We start from the raw sequence: 19,382 nt of genomic DNA, 5'->3' as shown, positions 1-19,382 counted from the left end.
ACCGGGTGCTTAAAGTAAAGTGTTACCAATAATTTTTTTTAAAACAGTGGTTTCTCCTTCTGCCATGTAGATAAAAGAAACAAAAAATCAATAAAAGTTCAGTTAAGAAAGAAAACGTTTATTCAAAACACACAAACTTTAAATACAACAATGATTTCCTGGTTTATTTACCCACCACATGCTAATAAAACACAGCTGCAACTTGAAAATGTCATTAAATAAACACAACACACCTCCACACACCTCTGGATGAGAACACAATCTGTGTGTGCTGTGCGGCGCTACAGCAGGCGTCTGTTGGCCTCCGTGTAGTCGTGCGGGTCTCCACTGAAGGGCAGGTGTGGCGGGTGGTTGCAGATTCCCATCAGGAAGATGATGACGGTGCCGAACATCATCACCGGGGTCACCAGGAAGAGGCAGAGGCGGTCCACCGTACGGGCGATCCCGCTCCAGTTGTCCTTCTCCTGTGAGGACAGCAGGAACAGTCTGGTTTCACTGAACACGCCTGACACGTGATTTCTGATTTTTCTCTCTTCTTTCAAACTGTTTGCTGCTTTTGACCTCGTTGTAGTCGTTCTTGTTGCGCATGTGCTTGATGATGTAGTTGGCTCCATCCACAGCCGGCTTCATCTCTGCGTACAGCTGGTCCGTCACGCCTCCGTCATCCTGCGGCTTCACCACTACACATAAAAATCACAGTAAAAATAATTTGCAGGTTAATAGTGAGTAAAGGCGCAGACGATGTTGTGCAACATTTGGCATAAATCCAATGAGAAGTTTGTCCCACGCCAACTCACCCGCAGCGTGGGTGGGCCGCGCCGTCAGCCCGTGTCTCCCCGACTGCTTCTCGAACATCAGCTCGCTGCGGGACTTCACGCTGTAATACTCATCCGCCGCGGCGATGTAGCCCACTGAGCTGGATCGCCGTGGCAACGCTCCATCCCAGAGCGGCTCCGCCTCCTCGGGACGCGACATGCGCAGGATCCGAGGCAAACGCTCGAGAAAAGTCTGAACGGAAGGAGGACAGATCCAAGGTTAAAATGTTTGAACGGATCTAGAAAATGAGTTGTTGATTTTAATACCAAATACCTGCAATACCACCAAGGACCACCAGGGACAGGGAGAGTCAACTTTGATCATTGTGAGGGACACAAACTACCTTATCGAGCACTTCGACTACAAGGATAAAATCTAAATTAAACTACCGAATAGTAATTTATCTTTTAAAAAATTTTCTTTTCGCATTGTCTGGCAAACTGATCGTATATTAAATTTTAGAAAATGACTCAAGGAAAAGGAAGCATTGGTGATATTAGCTACATCCTGCAGTGGCCTACAGTTCTCCATGTCTGGTATAAAAAGTGTTATTCTGACTTTCTCTGGCGGGCAGAATTCTGGCTTTGACACGACCAAAGAGCCTCGGCGTGTTGCATTACCCTCTTGGTCCACTCGGACATGACGTGCGTGCTCGGCGTCCTGAAGTGCAGGTTGAGGACGACCACACAGTTCAGCACCACCACAGTAACCAGAACCATGATGAACATCAAGTACCTGAAACACACACACACACACGCACATGTACACACTGCAGGTAGGACCATGGTTATCCCTTCCTTTTGGGATTTTGTCTGTTTGCACTGTGATCAATTTGAGAAGTGTTGAGTGTTTCGCTGTTACGCACTTGACTATGAGAGGAACGGACATGGAGGTCTCCGGCAGTCTTTGAGAGATCAGAAGCAGGAAGACAGACTGAGCCAGCAGCACCGAGATGGACAGCGTCATCTTCTCACCACCTACACACGATCAGCCCCATAATCCACCAATCACAAATAATCCCAAAACTCATTTCTTAGCATTGTTTCTTTTCTTAAATTATTTGAAATGATCCTTAAATCCAAGGAGGGAACGTGCACTGACTGTCTGCAGGCAGGTAGTAGACGAGCGCGGCCAGAAAGGAGATGAGCACGCAGGGGATGATGATGTTGACGATGTAGAAGAGAGGCTTGCGCTTGATGATCAGGTAGAAGGTGACGTCCTGGTGCTTGTTGCTCTCCATGGGAATGTGCTTGTGGGTGTTTCTCTTGGCCGGGAGGTGGATGATCTCCCACTCGCCGTTTTCTGTGAAGGACAAACCGATCAGAGGTTTGAAGCCACCCTTCTGTTCCACTGTGGTGAAAGTCTCAGCAGTCACCTGTGAAGCTTTGCGGATCGATAACGATCCACTCCACTGTCCATTTCTCTGTTTCCTCCTCGTCTTCCTTCAGCAGGATCCTGACCTCTTTTGCATTGTAGGTCAGAGAGCTGCAAATGAAATGCGGCCTGAATCAATTATTGCAAAAAGACATGATCAGGTTTGAACCTCCCGTCATACTTTCTTGCATTCCCTTAGCATTTTCTCTCTTTAACTGTTCTGAATGTCCTGAAAACAGACTGTGTGTACTTCTGGCCTACACAAATTTGAGCGTGCAGTTCTGCCAGTCGAAGGGGAAGTAGTTGACGTTGATGGAGCAGGAGGAGCGGAATATGGCCGGCGGCTGCCAGGAGCAGAAACCACTGTCATACACCAGCACGTTGCAGTACAGGGCCACTTCAAACTGGGCGTCATTGCTGAGGGAGACAGAGGGCATGAAACTGTCACTGCACTGCGTGTTCACTGCCGTAAACAAGAGCCGACTCATTCGCTCACTTGTTCTCCAGCACGATCTGCGGCAGCCACAGCATGTCGGACGGCAGGCGGAGGACGCTGATGCCGTCGAACTCCGACGAGTTCCACGACAGCCGGTAGTCCGTCCACATCTGCTCAAGCAGAGACACGTCAGGAGCAAGAACACGCACGTGTTTTCAAGGTGCAATGTGAGAAAGACAGCCAGCTTTTACGTACGTGTTCTATCCACACGTTCGTCAACAGCGTCTCATCAACTTCTTTCTGCAGAAGACGCAAAACAAAGACACAAATTAGAAGCAGCAGTCAGACTGTTTCAATTTGAATTGCCTGTGTTGTTATTGCTTCTAATGGAAATTTTTGACATTTAAAAAAGATGATGATGGGCAATCGTTACAATATCTGGCGTAAAATCTCTCGTCTTGTGCTGGACGGTAAGAAACGATCACAGAAAGTCAACACGTGTTGCTTTCTTGTTGGAGAAAACTAATATGACTCAACACACCGCCTTGTGCTCCATACTGGAATTACACAACATTTCTAACATCACAGCACATATTTGGATCATTTCTTTAGTGTTTTCATTGTTAAATTATCCCAAGACAACAGCAAAAAAAAAAAAAAAGCTTCCTACCAGGGAGATGAGGTTGGAGAGAGTGAGAGAGAGGTAAACGTCAACGACATCCTGCTGCCTCTCCACAGGTCGCAGGTCTTTCTTATATCCTTTCTCTTTAAAAAGGTATTTGATGAGGCGCTCCTCCTCATTGCGGCCCCAGCACTCTAACACACACACACACACACACACACACACACACACACACACACACACACACACACACACACACACACACACACACAAATTTACATTCATGTGAAAACCATGCACATTTGTTTCATATTTCCAGAGTGTTTTCAAGCAAACAAACTACAAGTCAGGTTTTCTGCCTAGTTGTGGGAAATCAATAAAAATCTGACAGATAAAAATCAATGAGCCAAATTCTATTCTCATTCTTTAACAGAAGGTGGCGATGATGTCTTGTAAGATGAGGTAACATTCACCAGTTCACTCTGAAGATGACAGGAGTTTTTTTTTTTTTTTTTTTACAAAGACCGAGTCTGCACAGTTAAAGGAAGATAACATGAAAATGCAAGTTTTCATTCTATTAGGACTAAAAACATTGATTCTGATAACGCTGTAGTAGAATTTTAAGCTACATTTTCAGTCATGATTGATTTTATTTCATGTTCGCACACGAAAACATAACTTTGATATCTGAATTTCATGACTGAAAAAGTTTTAATGACCTTAATACAGTAAGAACAAAGCACCCTGGAACGCACACAAACCGGATCAGATCAGGGTCTGATCGTATTTCAGCGCGTGGCAGCTGCTCAGCTGCTTCCTTCACTGCAGACACACACACACACACACACACACACACACACACACACACACACACACACACACACACACACACACACACACACACACACACACACCTCAACACACCTCTACACTTAAAGACACACATACATGATTGACTTTATTCCACAGGCCCTCATACAAGGTCAAGCCAAACGCCTGTTGTTTTTGTTTTGTGATCTTCCATTGACTCAAACTATATCTGATCGTTTATTGAATCAGTTTTAGATGTACAAAGACTGATTTCATTACTAACACAAGAATGATGCTGTGAAACCCTTTACGGGACACGCTGAAATATGTGAAACATGTGTAACTTGATATTATGTGTCGTGTTTCCCCCTGGTGGTCGGATGCGGTATTGCATGTGGGCTGTATGGCCTGTTTTACATGCATACAAAAAGTTCTCAGTAGCCTATTCATTTTTTAAGTTAGTTTGGTACAGAAATCAATACATAGACATATTTATTTTATGAAATTGTGAAAAATTACAATACAGAATGATTAAGTTCTTGCTTATTCATGATTAATTCACTAAGTTTGGTCTTGAAGTTAGTTTAGCACTGAAAGGTGTACTAACCACTGACTTAAAAGTACAACTTCCTGATGAATGTGAAACAAACTTCAATAAATTTGGACGTGAACGCGGACACACACACACACACACACACACACACACACACACACACACACACAGGCTCTGCTGTCAATTTTACAATATGATCTGACAGATCATTTGAAATTGAAAATAATCGATATTGATAACTAACACCAAGAATCACTGCTGTAAAAACAAAACAGACTTTCTAAAAGTTTTGACCTTGAAGCTAGAGAGGCATTTCAAAGTTTTGCTTCCCAACTTGGAAATAACTTGAAATTCCAAGTGACCCTGTTAGTGAAATGATAACATCAGGAAAATCGAGCAACATCTACTTCAAACAAATCATGTAAATGAAAATATTGGAGATATTTACAACCAAAACCAGTGTGCAGGCTGTTATAACACCAATGGGTTCAAAAAGTTTCAAAAAATTGAAATTCTGAGTTTGAAGGACAACTGGAACAGTAATATGTACTACGAGTCAGTTCATTATCACTTAAATCCAAATATTTCCAGTTTCCTGTTTATTTCTGATGATATTCTGTTTGTATTTGAGGTGTTCTATTATTTAAGACAATCAACAAAAGCAAACACTGTTTCACTAAACTTTAAAAAGAATACCATTTTTGTTCAAGGTGAATACCTGATTTTTTTTTTCATTATGTCCCAAATTGTTGTAACAAAAAAGTGAAAACTCCTTAATTTTGACAAATGAGGCATTGAAAAAGGCACATATTTTTTTGAGACAACAATTAGAAAACTTGATGTCATCTTCTTATAAACTGCTCTCAATTTACTTTCAAAAACTATGGAATTTACTCCAAATAACAGCCTGACAAGAAAAAAACTGAGATATTTCTCACTGGCACTCTTATTTTGGCTGCTCTGACACCAAAGCAGTGACTTTTTGAACATGTTGACCTCAAAGGTACAACTGAACATTTCATTATTCTGAACACAACGTGGAATTCCGAGTTCAAAGGGCAAATGGAACACAAACATATCATGTTTCAGCTCATTCTTATAGATAAGTAGCTTCCACACAGAAGTTTGAATCTGGATCTGTTTCCACTATTGACCAAATAGTAATCAGTAACAGAATATTGCAGATCTTGCCATCATTATACTTTTAAAGTTGAGATATTTTCAACTAAAACCAAAACACAGGCTGCTGCAACACCAAAACAGACTTCAAGGAATCCCATTTTCATACCTATTAGTTTAGTTCTCAGTAAATCTGAATTTACAGCATGAGATAAACCGGTCACACTTGCACTAACTTACCTGCTGCGAGCAGAGCGAGCAGGAAGACGGAGCACAGTGCCGTCCGATGGAGCTCCATGGCCGACTGATCCCGAGGCGTCTCACCCAGCGACCTTCTGCCTGGAGGCCGGAGCCGCCGGCTGAGTGACGGGCGGCAGCTGCAGAAACAGAGGGCAGAAAATAGAAAACCGACGGAGCAGCCGGTCCGGGAAGCAGGGAGGAGGCCGGACGGGGGTCAGATACCTTCACACAACAACAGACATCAAAGATCAACGCTTTCAAATAAATATTTTGCTTTATTTTTCATAGAGGAATAGAAATCCAAAGATGTACAACTCAAATCCACAGTGAATTTCTTTGCTTTGTTCTTTATTAGAGTGACCTTCTTCCCTGTTGAGTGATATTTCATTCAAATACAATAATCTGTGAAATGTAAACAGCTCTCCAAATAACAAAACACGCTCTCTCAGTTATATTATTCAATCTCATTAAGATAAATCGGCTTAATTGCACATACACAAGGAAGTGGAAAGAGGGAAAGTTCCTACTTTGAAGCGAAACACAATCTGAATGCTTCTAAACCTGCAAATCTTTCTGGAAATTGAATGAACAAAAGTAACGATAGCTGGAGAGAAACCAGAGAGGTGGGAAGAGACCGCAGAGTGTGGATACAACTGTAGGAAGTCAAAAATCATGTCTTCACAAAAACAGGTTTGACCAAAACCACATTTTTTCAGTCTTCCTTATTGTGAAAGGGGAAATGACCTTTTTTATCAGCGCCGTATTCTAACACACGGCCCCATTCACTGGCCTGTAGACTGTTTTATACCAAGATATGACAAACCCAAAACCTCAACTTTGCAAAAATGTCCCAAAACAGAGAAAGAGGCACTGATGAGTCTCCAGAAGAGTCGCCACGTACCCAGGAGAATAAAAGAGAAATTAGGAAAATAACAACAGTTGAAGACATGAGTTCATCTGAACAAGTGACTCATATAATTTATTCATATAAATAAATATTATATTGACAAAATCTACTGAATCAGCTGATTGGCTGGTTTAACTTCAGTTCCCATCACTCGGTCACTGAGATCCCTTTCCTCCAGCTCTTCCAGCAAACATTCCTCCGTATTTACAGTACTGTAACAGATCAGACCTCAGGACAGCTCAGTGTCCGGGTGGTGCAGCTCAATCCGAGGTGGGGGTGCTCAGAGATGACTGGCTGGTGTTTGACCTCATGTCTCCGTTCAAAGGACGGGACTCTCTGTTCGCACGCCGACGCGACACAACCCTGCCAACAAAGTGAACGAGACAGATTTTAAACTGACATCAGCAATTTTCTTGCACTTATGAAGTATTTGAGCAGGTGTAAGTGATTAAACGGAAATAGTGAGTGACTTTATTATGAACATAGAAATTACTGCAGCTGACATCTTACTTTTCGATGTGTGTTTATTGTATCTCTCTGTTTTCCTTTCCCTCCTCTGCATTGTGCGTCTGGGTGGAGGTGACCCAGTTCCTTTCTCCACCTAATCCTGCTGTAGTTTGAACACTGAGCCTAAAGTGACGTACGGCAGGGGCGGGGCACAAAACTGTCACCGCCAGTAATATGGCTTCAAAGATACCCGACCTCATTGAAAAATCAAGTCAATAAAGTTCTATGTCCTTTTTATTTTTTTTGTCTTAATATTAGATTTTTGATTCTGAACCATGGCTTGAATATTTTTTTAGGTAAACTGTGTCATTTATGGAAAAGTTACTCCATATAAATCAACTTTTCTACTTGTAATATCACAAGAGCTACTGGAAAGTAGAGCAATTTCAAAAGGAAAACAGGAAAATTTGTAATTCTTGGCTAATTCATTGTTATCTTATTCATTGCAACAGCTCACAACACCCCCTTGTGGTGTAAAGTGGTACTACATGACTGAGTGGCAGCGTCCTATACAGACATCTTGGAGAAGAATTTGATATTGGTTTTAGATGAACTCACAGTTGACGTTCACCATCACGGGATCCTCTCGGACCTGAGAATCCAGACACTTCCAATGTCAGTTCAAGTAGAGCAAAAAGAGCATTTTTTTTAATGAGAAAGAGAAGCAAAAGCAAGGGGAGATCTCACATTTTTTCTTCAGGCAGTACAGGATTACGCCGACTGCTCCCGCCACACACAAAGCGACGGCCACCCTCCCGACGACGGCCCACGCGCTGGACGAACTCTCCACACCGGAAACAGTGACGTTCAGAGTGGTGAAGGGCCAAATCGTGGTGGCGTTTGCCTCATCGATGGCATCTGACATAATGGAACACAAATCATTCAAAGCTATTTATGAAAAACATTGATTTTCATGATAATTCTTAACAAGTGGAAAATAACTTAAATCCTCAAAACAAAACTTTAAGTTCTTTATTGTTAAACAGGTAAAAAAAATAAATAGAATTCGCACATTCAAATATTTACGAAGCTATTAAAGTAAAAATTTAAATTAAAAGTAAAAGGCTTTTTGTAAAGAAATAAAGAGACAATCAAACTACACAATAAAAGTAAAAACAGCAAAAATGATTACATTTCTTGATAGGGTATGTTCAAGAAAGAGAAACATATGATGAAAATAAATCACAATAAAAACAATTTCTCTGTAAATCAAAAACATGAAAGAAGAAGAAAGAACTCTTGTGAAACAGTTGGAATCTTCCTGATGTCTGCAGAAACATAGAAACCAATGAATGAACCCTGCATCTATTTTTTAACTTTTACCTGATTTAACCATTTGAAAATGTTTGGCTGTTTGTTTTCCTTGAAATTTAGTGAAGCTCATTTAGTTCTTTTCATCTTTTTGGGCAATTTTCAGCTGTTTAAGCCATTTAGGCATTTTCCTCCCCAGGGATGAGAATCTTTATAAAAAAAAAATCGCTGAATCAGGGTGTCCTCTGAATTTAGGTCAGTCAAGGTGTTTCATTTCACTTTAAGAAGACAGGCAGTGTCTGACCACACCCCGTTTCTGGACTAACACGCCCACATGTGCTCAGGTGGGAGGAAGTAGCAGGGCGCTACACTCAAAAATCCCCTCCAAGCGCCCCTGAAAGTGGTTAAGACGATCTGACTGCAGGAACAATATTGTTTTCTATTCCTCTGATTTAAGGAATAGAGCAATGCTCCTTAAGTTTCTTGCTTCCACAACACCAGAAATGTTGAACAAACAGTTTCCCTCTCTCTTTCTGACACAAAGTTTGATGTTTAAACACTCACCTGCCCTGGACAGAGTCCACAGGAGCGTGAAGACCTCCAGCAGAGCGACGCTCCACGTCCCAGCCATGCTTCTGACTGCTCCGAGCGGCTCTGCCTCGAACGCACCGGCTGCACGACTCAGTTCATTCAGGTCGACGTGGGCGTGGGAGCCCGAGGCCTTTATCCGAAAAATCATTTCAATAACCGCCACATAGGCGTTAACTCCTTAGTGCCTACAGCTTCTTATGCGCACACACACACACACACACACACACACACACACACACACACACACACACACATACACACACATACACAGAATTAATGTCGTGATATCCCACTCATTTAATGGCTTTATGTTAATTTGATGTTCATTTACATCATGATATACTCTATTGTGGGTGAAATCACGACTCCAAACTCGAAGTCAATGTCTCTGTATTCAGATACTCACATTATCATGTGCACAGAAGAATCTTCACGTCATACGAGTATATGTCAAGAATAGGATTCAGATCAGAAAAAATACCTGGATTTATGGAATTCTGGATTTTTTATTGGGTTATTCATTTCATAATTCAAATATGAGATGATAATGATGAGAGATGTTTTCCAGCACCAGGAGGAGCCGCTTCATTGTTTTACTTCACGTCAGCGATAAAAATAAACCTGTGATATAAATAGAACTGGATATAATCAAAAGACTTCATTTATCCCTGGATTCTCTACCATTTGTCCACACACAAAGAACACATTATAAATACAGTTAAAATATCAACAACACCAGATAGACATGAGATAAATAATAATAAATGTTAATCTGTGCAGGTATAAAGAGATAAAGAGTGGCTGGTAAAAGAATAGAGAATGGAATTAACAGAAATTAATTTAGATTAACGACAAAGGGTGCATGTCTTCACACAAGCCCTGTTTGATTCACACAAGTTCACTTCAGGGACTTTCTGGAAAAGTCTGCTTCATTTGGGCTAGTGTGAGCGCTCTCCGGAACTCTGATCCGGATCAAACAAGTGGTGAGAAAGTGCAGGTGCTGATCTGGTCAGACGGCTTCATATCGTGGTTGCTTGTGGCTGCACACAAGAACCTATTCAGAGCAGACCAGTCAATGAGGCGCGTTTCTTCTTCACAAGGCTTTACTTCCTGTCTGCTTAGTGTTTGTTTTGGACAACAGCACCCTCAGAGGAACAGTTGTTGTAAGTGTATGATGTCACTCCAAGCTGGGTCGGTAGTTTCTCCACCGCCCAGGAGAACTGTGACATTTTTCATGTCAAACTTCAAAAAGGTCCCATTTTTCAGCAGATCTGTCCGATGGCTGACTCCATGTTGACTGTCCGTCATGTCAGGCAGTCCATACACACCTTTTCTAGATATAGAAATAGAATAAAGTTCAGTTTATTTCTGTCTGATTTTACCATGAAACAACATCACGGCTGTAGCAACACTCATACAAAGAGTCAAAAATAGAATAGAGACAATATTTTATTATTCCGCTCTACACCGAATAGAATAAATAGAATATAATGTTTCTAATTTTCAAATAGGGCAGAGAAAAAAAAATCAAATAAATAGTAAACATGAATATGTACTATATACAACAACACTACAGCGACATTCTCGAAAGCAATCACTTGAATTACTTTAGGTAATTTTAAATTAAAGCTAATTTGACATTAAGAGTGGATCCTATCAAACATTGTTAAGAGGCTGAAAGTGCAGCAGTGTTGTCTCATTCAGTTCAGAGGATTTACTTACTTGACCTGTGGCAGGCATTCTTTACTTGCCCCGTTGCACATATTTGGTTTTTATAGTATCCCCAGATGAAAATCAAGGGCAAACACACAAGCAAAACACCAGTAATAATTCCTCCAATATTGGGAGTTGGACGATCTGAAACGGAGAACATACTTCATTAATGTTCACGTCTTGATCAATTTAAACAAAGTTATATTTCCGTTGAACATTTTTGCCCCCCTGCTGTGTTCAGAGAACACTTTGAGTGAATTAGAAAATCCAAATGTAAGAATCCATTAAGAAGCATTTCTAAGATGAGCATGTGCTTGTCAATGACTTTAATAATCAAAGAAAACAACATTTAAATCCAAATTGCCATGATCTTAATGTCTTTTCTTATATTCTGAACTGCCCACCATAAAACATTTTTTTTTCCAATAAATTAGATTGTCTACTGGAATCTACCCACTAATGTTTGCTCAGATTAGGTTACAACTAATGATAATTACCAGCCTGGAAATAAACAAAATCTTTTCATCATTTCTGTATCTTTTATTTATTTATTTATTATTTTAATTTGTGTTCTTTAAGCCCTTTCATTTGATTGAGAAACTCAGATCAGACGACAGCATTAGCAGTGACCCTGATTGAAAGAGTCCATGACTACTCTAGCACTTTGTCCATTTTAATTCTAGTTGCAAGGGTCAAAATTTAATATAAAGGGTTTGATTTAAAGGAGTCTTTAAAGCACTGATATAGTTTGTAGAGAGTTCAAACATAAAGTACGTCAGATCGCTGGTATAGCTTAGTTTGAAGAATCCATGCCTACTTTTTAAATAACCCAGTTCTATTTTAACGAGCATTTGTTTGGCCTTTAAAAATGCATAAAGAAATGTCAGACAACTTTTCTATGCAGATTTTTCTCATTGTGTCTCAATCTTACCTTTTGTTATCCTGAGAACAGTTTCCGTTAAATGTGCCTTCCCAGCCTGTCTGAGCTCACATGTAAATATTCCCCCCTGATCTGGTTTGAGGCCTTGTAGAAAGAGGTCGCCTGACTCTGATACTTCCTTCACACGTTGTTTCCATTGATCTGAGACTTTGGTGACGTTGGTCCGACTCCGGTTCACAATGATCTGACTGTGATTGAAACTCCAGATGAGGCTGAAGTCCCGAAAAGATACACTGGAGGCATGGCAGGGAATTTTAGCATGGTCCATGTTAAGAAGAGCTGAAATGATGAAAAAAGGCAACGACAGTTTCATCAGACTGATTACTTCTTTTCATTGGGAGATAGAACACTTGAGCCAGAGAGCGAGTTCAGTAACTCGCTCTCTGGCTCAAGGGGTACTTTTGGTTCTGGAGGAACTCTGTTATCCAAGACAAGATTCAAAGAGGGTTGCTTAAGAAGCCCTTGAGATCTTTATAAATGTGCTTTCTTTATAGGGTCAGTTTCTAGTTTCTGGTTTAGTTATAAGATTGGATCATTGAACTTACACTGCTGTCTCAGAGTGATTTTCCTCCAACTACTTCGAGTGCTGATGTTACAGCTGTAGTTCAGACCTTCATCGCTGTCTGGCAGCATCAGAGAACTAGTGATGTTGTAAAGATGCTCCTCAGTTATCTTCACGGTGGTGTTATACTGACGGGCGATGGTTGATGAAGGATCAGTGGACCAGGTGAGGACAGGTTCAGGATAGATCCAGTCAGAGCTGCAAGTCATCCTGTTTCCTGTCCAGTTGACACTGACTTCACGGACTTGAGCTGCAAAAACAAAAAGTGAATTATGTGAGTGAACAGTTTTCGTCTTTATCTCTTGTACATCATTGGTGGCTTCACCCACTGTTACTCAATAGTTTTGTGTCATTTAGATTATTGTTCCGTTATTTGGTCGGCCACTACAGAAACTAATATCAATAAACTTCAAGTTGCACAAAATAAAGTAGCTCGGCTTGTCCTAAACTGTTCTTTTAGGACAAGCATTGAAGACATGCATAACCAGCTGGCGTGGCTGAAAGTAAAAAGTAGAATAAATTATTCTCTCACAAAATTTATTAGAAATATTATAATGACAAGAACACCAGAAATACTCTATCATAAACTGACCTTTTTCAGTGATGTGCATCAGCATTCTACCTGTCAAACAGTTGAGGGACGTTTTGTGTTACCTGTCTGTTGATCCAGTCACATTCAAAGATCGGTGCACTGTAGAGCAATGGTGGCCTGGAACCGTCTGCCGCAGTTTTTGATTTCACAGATGCACACAACTTATTTTTGTAAACAAATTTGACTATTTTTATTCACTCAGGAATAACATATGGAACTGGTTGTTTATTATTGTATAATGGTGAGCTGTTTCGTCTGTTTTGATATTGTTTTGTTTTTGTTAATGTCGTCTTTGTTGAAAGTTATGCTATTGTATTGTCTGTATGAATGTTGTCTGTACATCCTGTTGTTGACGTGATGCTAAGTGTTGGTGCAGAAATATTTCTGATGAAGTTTAGACCCCAGGAAGAATAGCAACTGTTTTAACAGTAGCTACCGGGGATCTCAATAAAACAAACAAACAAACAAATAAACAAACAAACTCTTTTCCATTTTCATCCCAGCAGACAAGTGGGAACAGTAACATTTCTGAGTCACAGTCACAGTCCAGATGCAATGAGGTCAAACAAATTGCTACCCAGGCCATGGGAACCCCAAGAAGCAACAGTCAAAACAGTTATTGAAGCCAATGAACCCCGCCATTTTTAAAACAAAATTACAAAAAAATTATCATAGTCAGAGATTGTACCCTATTGTGACAGAAAACGACTGAACTGTGCAGAGTCGAGTAGCACTGGAGCAGTATAATGGAAAAGTTGTCACCATATGCAGATGATGTACTGATCTTCTTGATTCAATAACTAATACAAGTTCCAACTCTAACAGATTTTCTCAAGACCTTTGGACAATTTTGGATACAAATTAGATATCCAAAAAAGAAAAATCTGCTCTTTAGTTATCACAATGTCAAAATATTATTTAGGAACTTTGAAACATGATAGGAAGTCAATGAAATATCTATAGCTTCATCTTTCTCAAATGTACGCAAACAACGCAATGGCCCTCATTTATCAAACAATCTTTCAAACAGGTGTAAATACATGAGCTCATTGTACGACGGAGCTCACGTGGCATTAACAAACGTGACTAAACGTCCACTGTATTTAATCTCCCTTTAGCTAATATGTTATTTCTAGGCCACTGGCATCCCATCACTGATGAAATAAATCATTTGCTAAACTTTAGAGTCTATTCACATTTTAGTCGTGGTTCTTCACGTCCTGTCTCCTCCATCCAGCCTCCAGTGGAGCCTCTGCTAGTTCCCACATCGAGTCTACTCGTGGCGCCTATCACTCCATCGGCCAGTGCATTATTGTGTAATATTGCACGGGCCAAAACAAAGTCACACACCTTTTTGAAGCTAAACAGCAACATTTCCCCCGCTGGGTCCAAGTGTCTGAAGCTGCGCTCTGTAGCAGCATGTGCATTTTTTCGCACTGTTAAAACAGCGCTCATCTCCGTGGCAGGATGGACCAGTGGAGTTATTGAAAGTTTAAAATCCTTTAATAATCACACAAGGGGGAATTTTATTAGATATTCTGTAAGAACATTATTTAATTTTTTTATCCTTTTACTTTTTAATCTGCCCTGAATATGTGCTGCTTGTCCTTTATGACATGTTTGAGGTTCGCTTTATAATTATTTTCACGCTCTGCCACGTTTTTCTGTGCCACACTGCAAATCCACACCGATTCAAATTTGTGTACACGATGTCAGACCTGATGTGAGATTTCATCTTTCCATACGATCATATTGATAAATGCCGATCCCGTCTTTCATATGGTTGTGCAGTGGCCGTAAGCCCGTATGCCGCCGTACGACCGTTTGATAAAGGAGGGCCGATGTGTTTTCTGACTCCCTCTTTTTTGTGAAGCTTCAAAATGTATAAGACAGGAAATACGAACAAAAACAAGATACTTCTTAAAAGTTTCTCATACCGTCCACATGCAGAGATACAATGGATTGGTCATGTCCGTTGCTGGTGCTGGTGTAGCACCTGTAACTGCCTTCATCCTGAGCCTCCACCCCCCTCAGCTGGAGTGAGGCATTTCCTGTGGACAGCTGGTCCAGAAACAGTGATGTCCGGCTCTTAAAGCGCTGGCTCTGAAGTGCCAGCTGGTTCTTTTTGTAATAATAGGAATGGGTCTGGGCCTTTACTGGCTTCTCCTGGATCCAGTGGATCACTTTTTCGTCACCTGCCTGGAAACGGCACGGTAACATGCAAGATTTTTTTAAATCACAAGAGATGACAGTATCTGTAGGAACAGCAAACAGACAAACAACCATTAACACAAAGCTTGTTATTTGCGTTACCAATAAAGACGTCAAAATGAAAATGACGGTGACTTTTAAACCTGTTTGTCAGCTGAATCACAAGTGAGTGAGGAGATTACTTTGTCACAATATGAAAAAATAGAAAAATCTAAATCTAATAAAAATAATAAAACAACAGTGATGGCTTGATGAGTTAGTGATACAACTGACCAATCATCAATAATATTAAAATACTTAAATAACTTTTAAAAAATTTGACGGCAATCTTGGAGTGAAGCTATCATTGGCTATTACTCCCAAGAAAATGAAGAAGGTAAAAAGAAAATAAGATCAAATTTGAAAAACTATGTAAATCATCAAGAGCCACTTGTGCGTCACGGTCCTGGTTTAATGTTTGCCTCTGTTGGTATTGTCCTTATGATGTTTTTACTATCTTTATCTCATGTGTCAAACTCGTCTGGTAAAATAGATATAAAAGTATCAACTTTCTGACATTGATGTCTAATGTAATTTGGTCTACGTCTTTGTCATGTTTAAATCAACATTCTACATTTATGGAAACAGAAATCCCACCATGACAGCACCATTTTAGTGTTTCTAATAAAAACGTCCGTTTGAAGACAATTCCTCGTGCTCCTTGTTGCTGCAACCCAGATCCAGGAGACCATCAGAGAACAAACCAGAATGTACGAGTGAGGATCCAGGAATCACATTCCAAACCAGGGCATCTCCATAACTGTACCCAGGAGAACTGGCCCTCATGAGAGGCTACCCAACCCTCCTCCCCTCCCCATGATGAACCTCCACTCACCCTCCTTCCAACCTCTTCTCTACCCTCCCACCCATGCGCCCCCTGGAGTCAGCAGTCCCCCAGCCCACAGTCAGTCCCTCACCCCACCCCACATCAGGAGGGACCAGGAAACAGGGGTGTAAAGAACTCTTTTTAGTGTCGAAACAGGTTTTGTTGACACACCCAGCTGGGCATGGCGTTCACACATGACCTTCATTTACTGATTTTGTTTTCTTTTTTTTTTTTGGCTCTGCTTTGTGTCTAAGGTGTACAATATTACATGACCTCGACTTCTTGCTTTGGTCTGTGTCATGTTTAAATCAGTCCACTGTATTTATGGAAACAGAAATCACAGTCTGAGCTCAAAAGATTTACTTCCTGGTTGTTGTTGTTCTTCATTGGTAGAGGGCTACCATGACAGATCCTCAGCAATTTCAAAACTGATTTCTTTTTTCAACCATAAACACGATTTACAAAAACATCTCACTCACCTCCTCTGGCAGTAGTCCACAGTAAAGTCAGGAGCAGCGCTGTGTGTTCGATCACAGCCATGGTCAGGTCGAATCTACCGTGTTTGGTGATGTGATGTTTGTGCCTACTGTGCATCAAACAAACATCCCAGGTATGATGAGCAAAGCTGCCGCCATGAATAACTCAGTGGAGAAATATTTGAAGGGTGGAACTGAGACACTTATTTATAAAACATGCATTATGCATTTTGATTAACGGTAAGTCAGTTTTGTAATGCTTGTCATCCAATCATTTGAATATTTGGTCATTTGTTCAGTCCCCAATCAATCAATCAATCAATTATTTGCTGAATTGCCCATCAATCAATCAGTAAGTCCCCATTCATTCAGTCAATCATCAATCAATCACTGATACCCCTTTCACACAGTGTAAAACAGTGTGAAACAGCTTAAGAAGCAGGTGAATCACATATTTTCATGTACGCAAAGAACACAACCAGAAACCTCTCTTGTCACTCATCTCTGGTTTTACTTCCTGGTTGTTGTTTTTTTTCTTTTTTTACTTCAAAAGAGCCACCATAACAGCACAATTTTAGTGTTTCTAAACTCATTTTTGAACCTTATAACACCAGCGGTACTTGCCCCACTCACCTCCTCTGGCTGGAGTCCACAGTAAAGTCAGCAGCAGCACTGCTCTGTCGATGGCAGCCATGGTTTATCATTGTGAAAGACTGTGAAAGTGAAAGTGTAAAGTGCAGGTACATCTTAAATTATTTTAATAATGTGGGTATGGCTGAGGGACCTGTTTTTCAGCATGACAAGTTATAGTAAATGTCATTCATTTGTTTATAATAGGTGCTGCAGTTTCTGGTAACTCAATCAGCTGATTCTTCATTTGTTTCCTCATATATCATGCTGATTTCTACCCTCCTGTCCTGTTGGGTTCTTTTAGTTTGTGCTGATCCGTTAAGCAGTTTGTTCTGCAGCCCACTTCGGATGTTTCTCATGGTAAAACATTTTGGGGAAGCATGTTTTCATTGTACATTCTTCAACTTGGAAAGCCGACTGAAAAGCATGACACGAACTCTCAGTCACACAGATGGTCGCTGTATTTATTTAGAACTGAGTGGTGCAGTTTCATTTGACGGACATCTCAGTGTGTCCGGCTGACATTGTGGAACAGATTATTTTGTAAAGATTTAATGAGCAGAAAACAGAAGTTCTTATAATTGGTAATAAGCTGACAGGAAAACATATAAATGAGTTAAGCTTCTCAAATCAGGATTAGGTTTCCATGAGCCTTTATTGGTTATGAATAGATAGGGTGGATTCTTGTGTAGTTTCGTGGACTACTAATTATATTTCACTTCATTTGCGTGCATCTCATATAAATCATTGGTGGGCCGTCAGAGCCTGCAAGGCCTTCTCTGCTGGCCTAAAAAGTATCTGAATTACAGACTGATGTAAATTATATTTTGTCCATGAATGCTTATTAAATCATTCCAAACGGTATGTTCCAGCACATTTCATAGATTTCCCGTGGTGTTACGTCCCCCCCCTTTAGATGTTATAGATGGCCAAGCTCGGAGCGAGGGGGGGAAACGCAACGCTTACGCGCAGGCCTACTGGCTGATGTAAATGCTTCAGGTGGTGTGCGGACGAAACAAGGTGCAGCACAAAAGGGTTTGGGTGGCCTTTTCCCCAAAGGAAAAGGGGAGTTTATGTAACAAAAGATATAAACAGAAGCAACGACACAATCTCACAAGATACAACAAAAATGCCAGAACACCGCCAGCAGGCGTTAAACAAAACACTGGCAGAAACAAAAATGGGGAGAGCTAATGGAGGGCAGGACGACGTTAGGAGAAGGGCCCTGTGGGCGGTGCCACTAAACACAAAAACCCTAATCTTCTCCTACACCTCACCCCTATGACCCTTATTATCTTAAACAGTGACAAGCCCTAACTCACCAACTATGCCTGAACCTTACCTACCTGCTACAGAAGATCGTGGCAGCCGCCCACACTTACCTAGTGCGTATATACAGAAAGTCACCTACGTGCAGAAATGTAGACCCCGGGGTGTCTTACCTGGAGCCCTTCTCCAGGGAAGAAGACAATACAGAGAATGGGGTTGACTACAAAACACACTAGGTGGGGACAGGCAGGGTTTAACAAAAATAAGTCCTCAAATAGTAGCTTTGGCTGAGGAGGGCAAAAACAAGAAGTCTCAAACTTTAGTCAAAGCGACAAAAAGCTCTCCAAGAGATGCAGTGATCTCTCTCTCACAGACAGACAGACGGGCAGAAACACAGGGTGCAAAACAATATATAGGGGCAGGACTGGAGGTTGATTGGTTGATCGGCTGATGGGATGATTGGCGACAGGTGTCCAGGATGGCTGCTGGCTGGAAAGGTGAGGTTTTGGCTGAAGGCTGGGAAAGGAAAGAAAAACACCACAACTGGACACCTGGGGGAGACAAACAGGATCAAACCATGACACACAACGGCAGCAGCCGTAACACGTGGTTGCGCTGCTTCCAGACATGTTTTTTTTTTTTCACATTAAATCATTTAACCAATCAGATTTCAGGCATCATCTGTTGCTAGGGTCAAAGAAATCTGCCTGAGGCCTTCACTGTCCATTCCTGAAGGCGGAGTAAAGTCAAGAGAAGTGACAAACAGACAGTTGCTTCAACCAATGAGATTTCGAGTTGGCGACTCAGCGCCTTCTAGCTAGCGTACACTAAGGGTGCTTTCACACCTACAGCATTTGGTCCGCTTGAAGCGGACTAGCGTCCCCAACTCCTGCAGGTT

The 19,382-nt window shown here is 41.1% G+C and overlaps 2 protein-coding genes across 3 annotated transcripts; both read right to left on the bottom strand.

The window, feature by feature from the left end:
* Positions 1-97: 97 nt before the first annotated feature.
* chrnd (cholinergic receptor, nicotinic, delta (muscle)) lies at positions 98-9,321 on the bottom strand. 2 transcript variants are annotated; one of them, XM_030099157.1, is made up of 16 exons: positions 9,200-9,321; positions 8,072-8,242; positions 7,943-7,976; positions 7,106-7,240; positions 5,971-6,107; positions 3,297-3,442; positions 2,882-2,926; positions 2,687-2,796; positions 2,452-2,607; positions 2,192-2,301; positions 1,918-2,118; positions 1,682-1,793; positions 1,437-1,551; positions 798-1,008; positions 562-680; positions 282-464 (listed from the first exon to the last, which is right to left on the bottom strand). In XM_030099157.1, the coding sequence occupies exons 5-16, from the start codon at positions 6,026-6,028 to the stop codon at positions 282-284; spliced, it is 1,566 nt and encodes a 521-aa protein (XP_029955017.1). In that variant the 5' UTR covers positions 6,029-6,107; positions 7,106-7,240; positions 7,943-7,976; positions 8,072-8,242; positions 9,200-9,321. The 2 variants fall into 2 exon arrangements, with proteins under 2 accessions (XP_029955018.1, XP_029955017.1); XM_030099158.1 differs by having other exon boundaries at positions 98-464; positions 5,971-7,240.
* Positions 9,322-9,712: 391 nt separating this feature from the next.
* LOC115394646 (V-set domain-containing T-cell activation inhibitor 1-like) lies at positions 9,713-17,285 on the bottom strand. Its single transcript, XM_030100004.1, has 7 exons — positions 17,219-17,285; positions 16,589-16,695; positions 14,971-15,288; positions 12,425-12,691; positions 11,871-12,158; positions 10,949-11,083; positions 9,713-10,559 (listed from the first exon to the last, which is right to left on the bottom strand). The coding sequence occupies exons 2-7, from the start codon at positions 16,647-16,649 to the stop codon at positions 10,531-10,533; spliced, it is 1,098 nt and encodes a 365-aa protein (XP_029955864.1). The 5' UTR covers positions 16,650-16,695; positions 17,219-17,285; the 3' UTR covers positions 9,713-10,530.
* Between the last annotated feature and the right edge of the window lie 2,097 nt (positions 17,286-19,382).

The sequence above is a fragment of the Salarias fasciatus genome, chromosome 9 (genome assembly GCF_902148845.1).
Source record: "Salarias fasciatus chromosome 9, fSalaFa1.1, whole genome shotgun sequence".
NCBI lineage: Eukaryota > Metazoa > Chordata > Actinopteri > Blenniiformes > Blenniidae > Salarias > Salarias fasciatus.
Note: the sequence above shows the minus strand (reverse complement) of the source record. Positions and strands in the feature narration are given on the sequence as shown.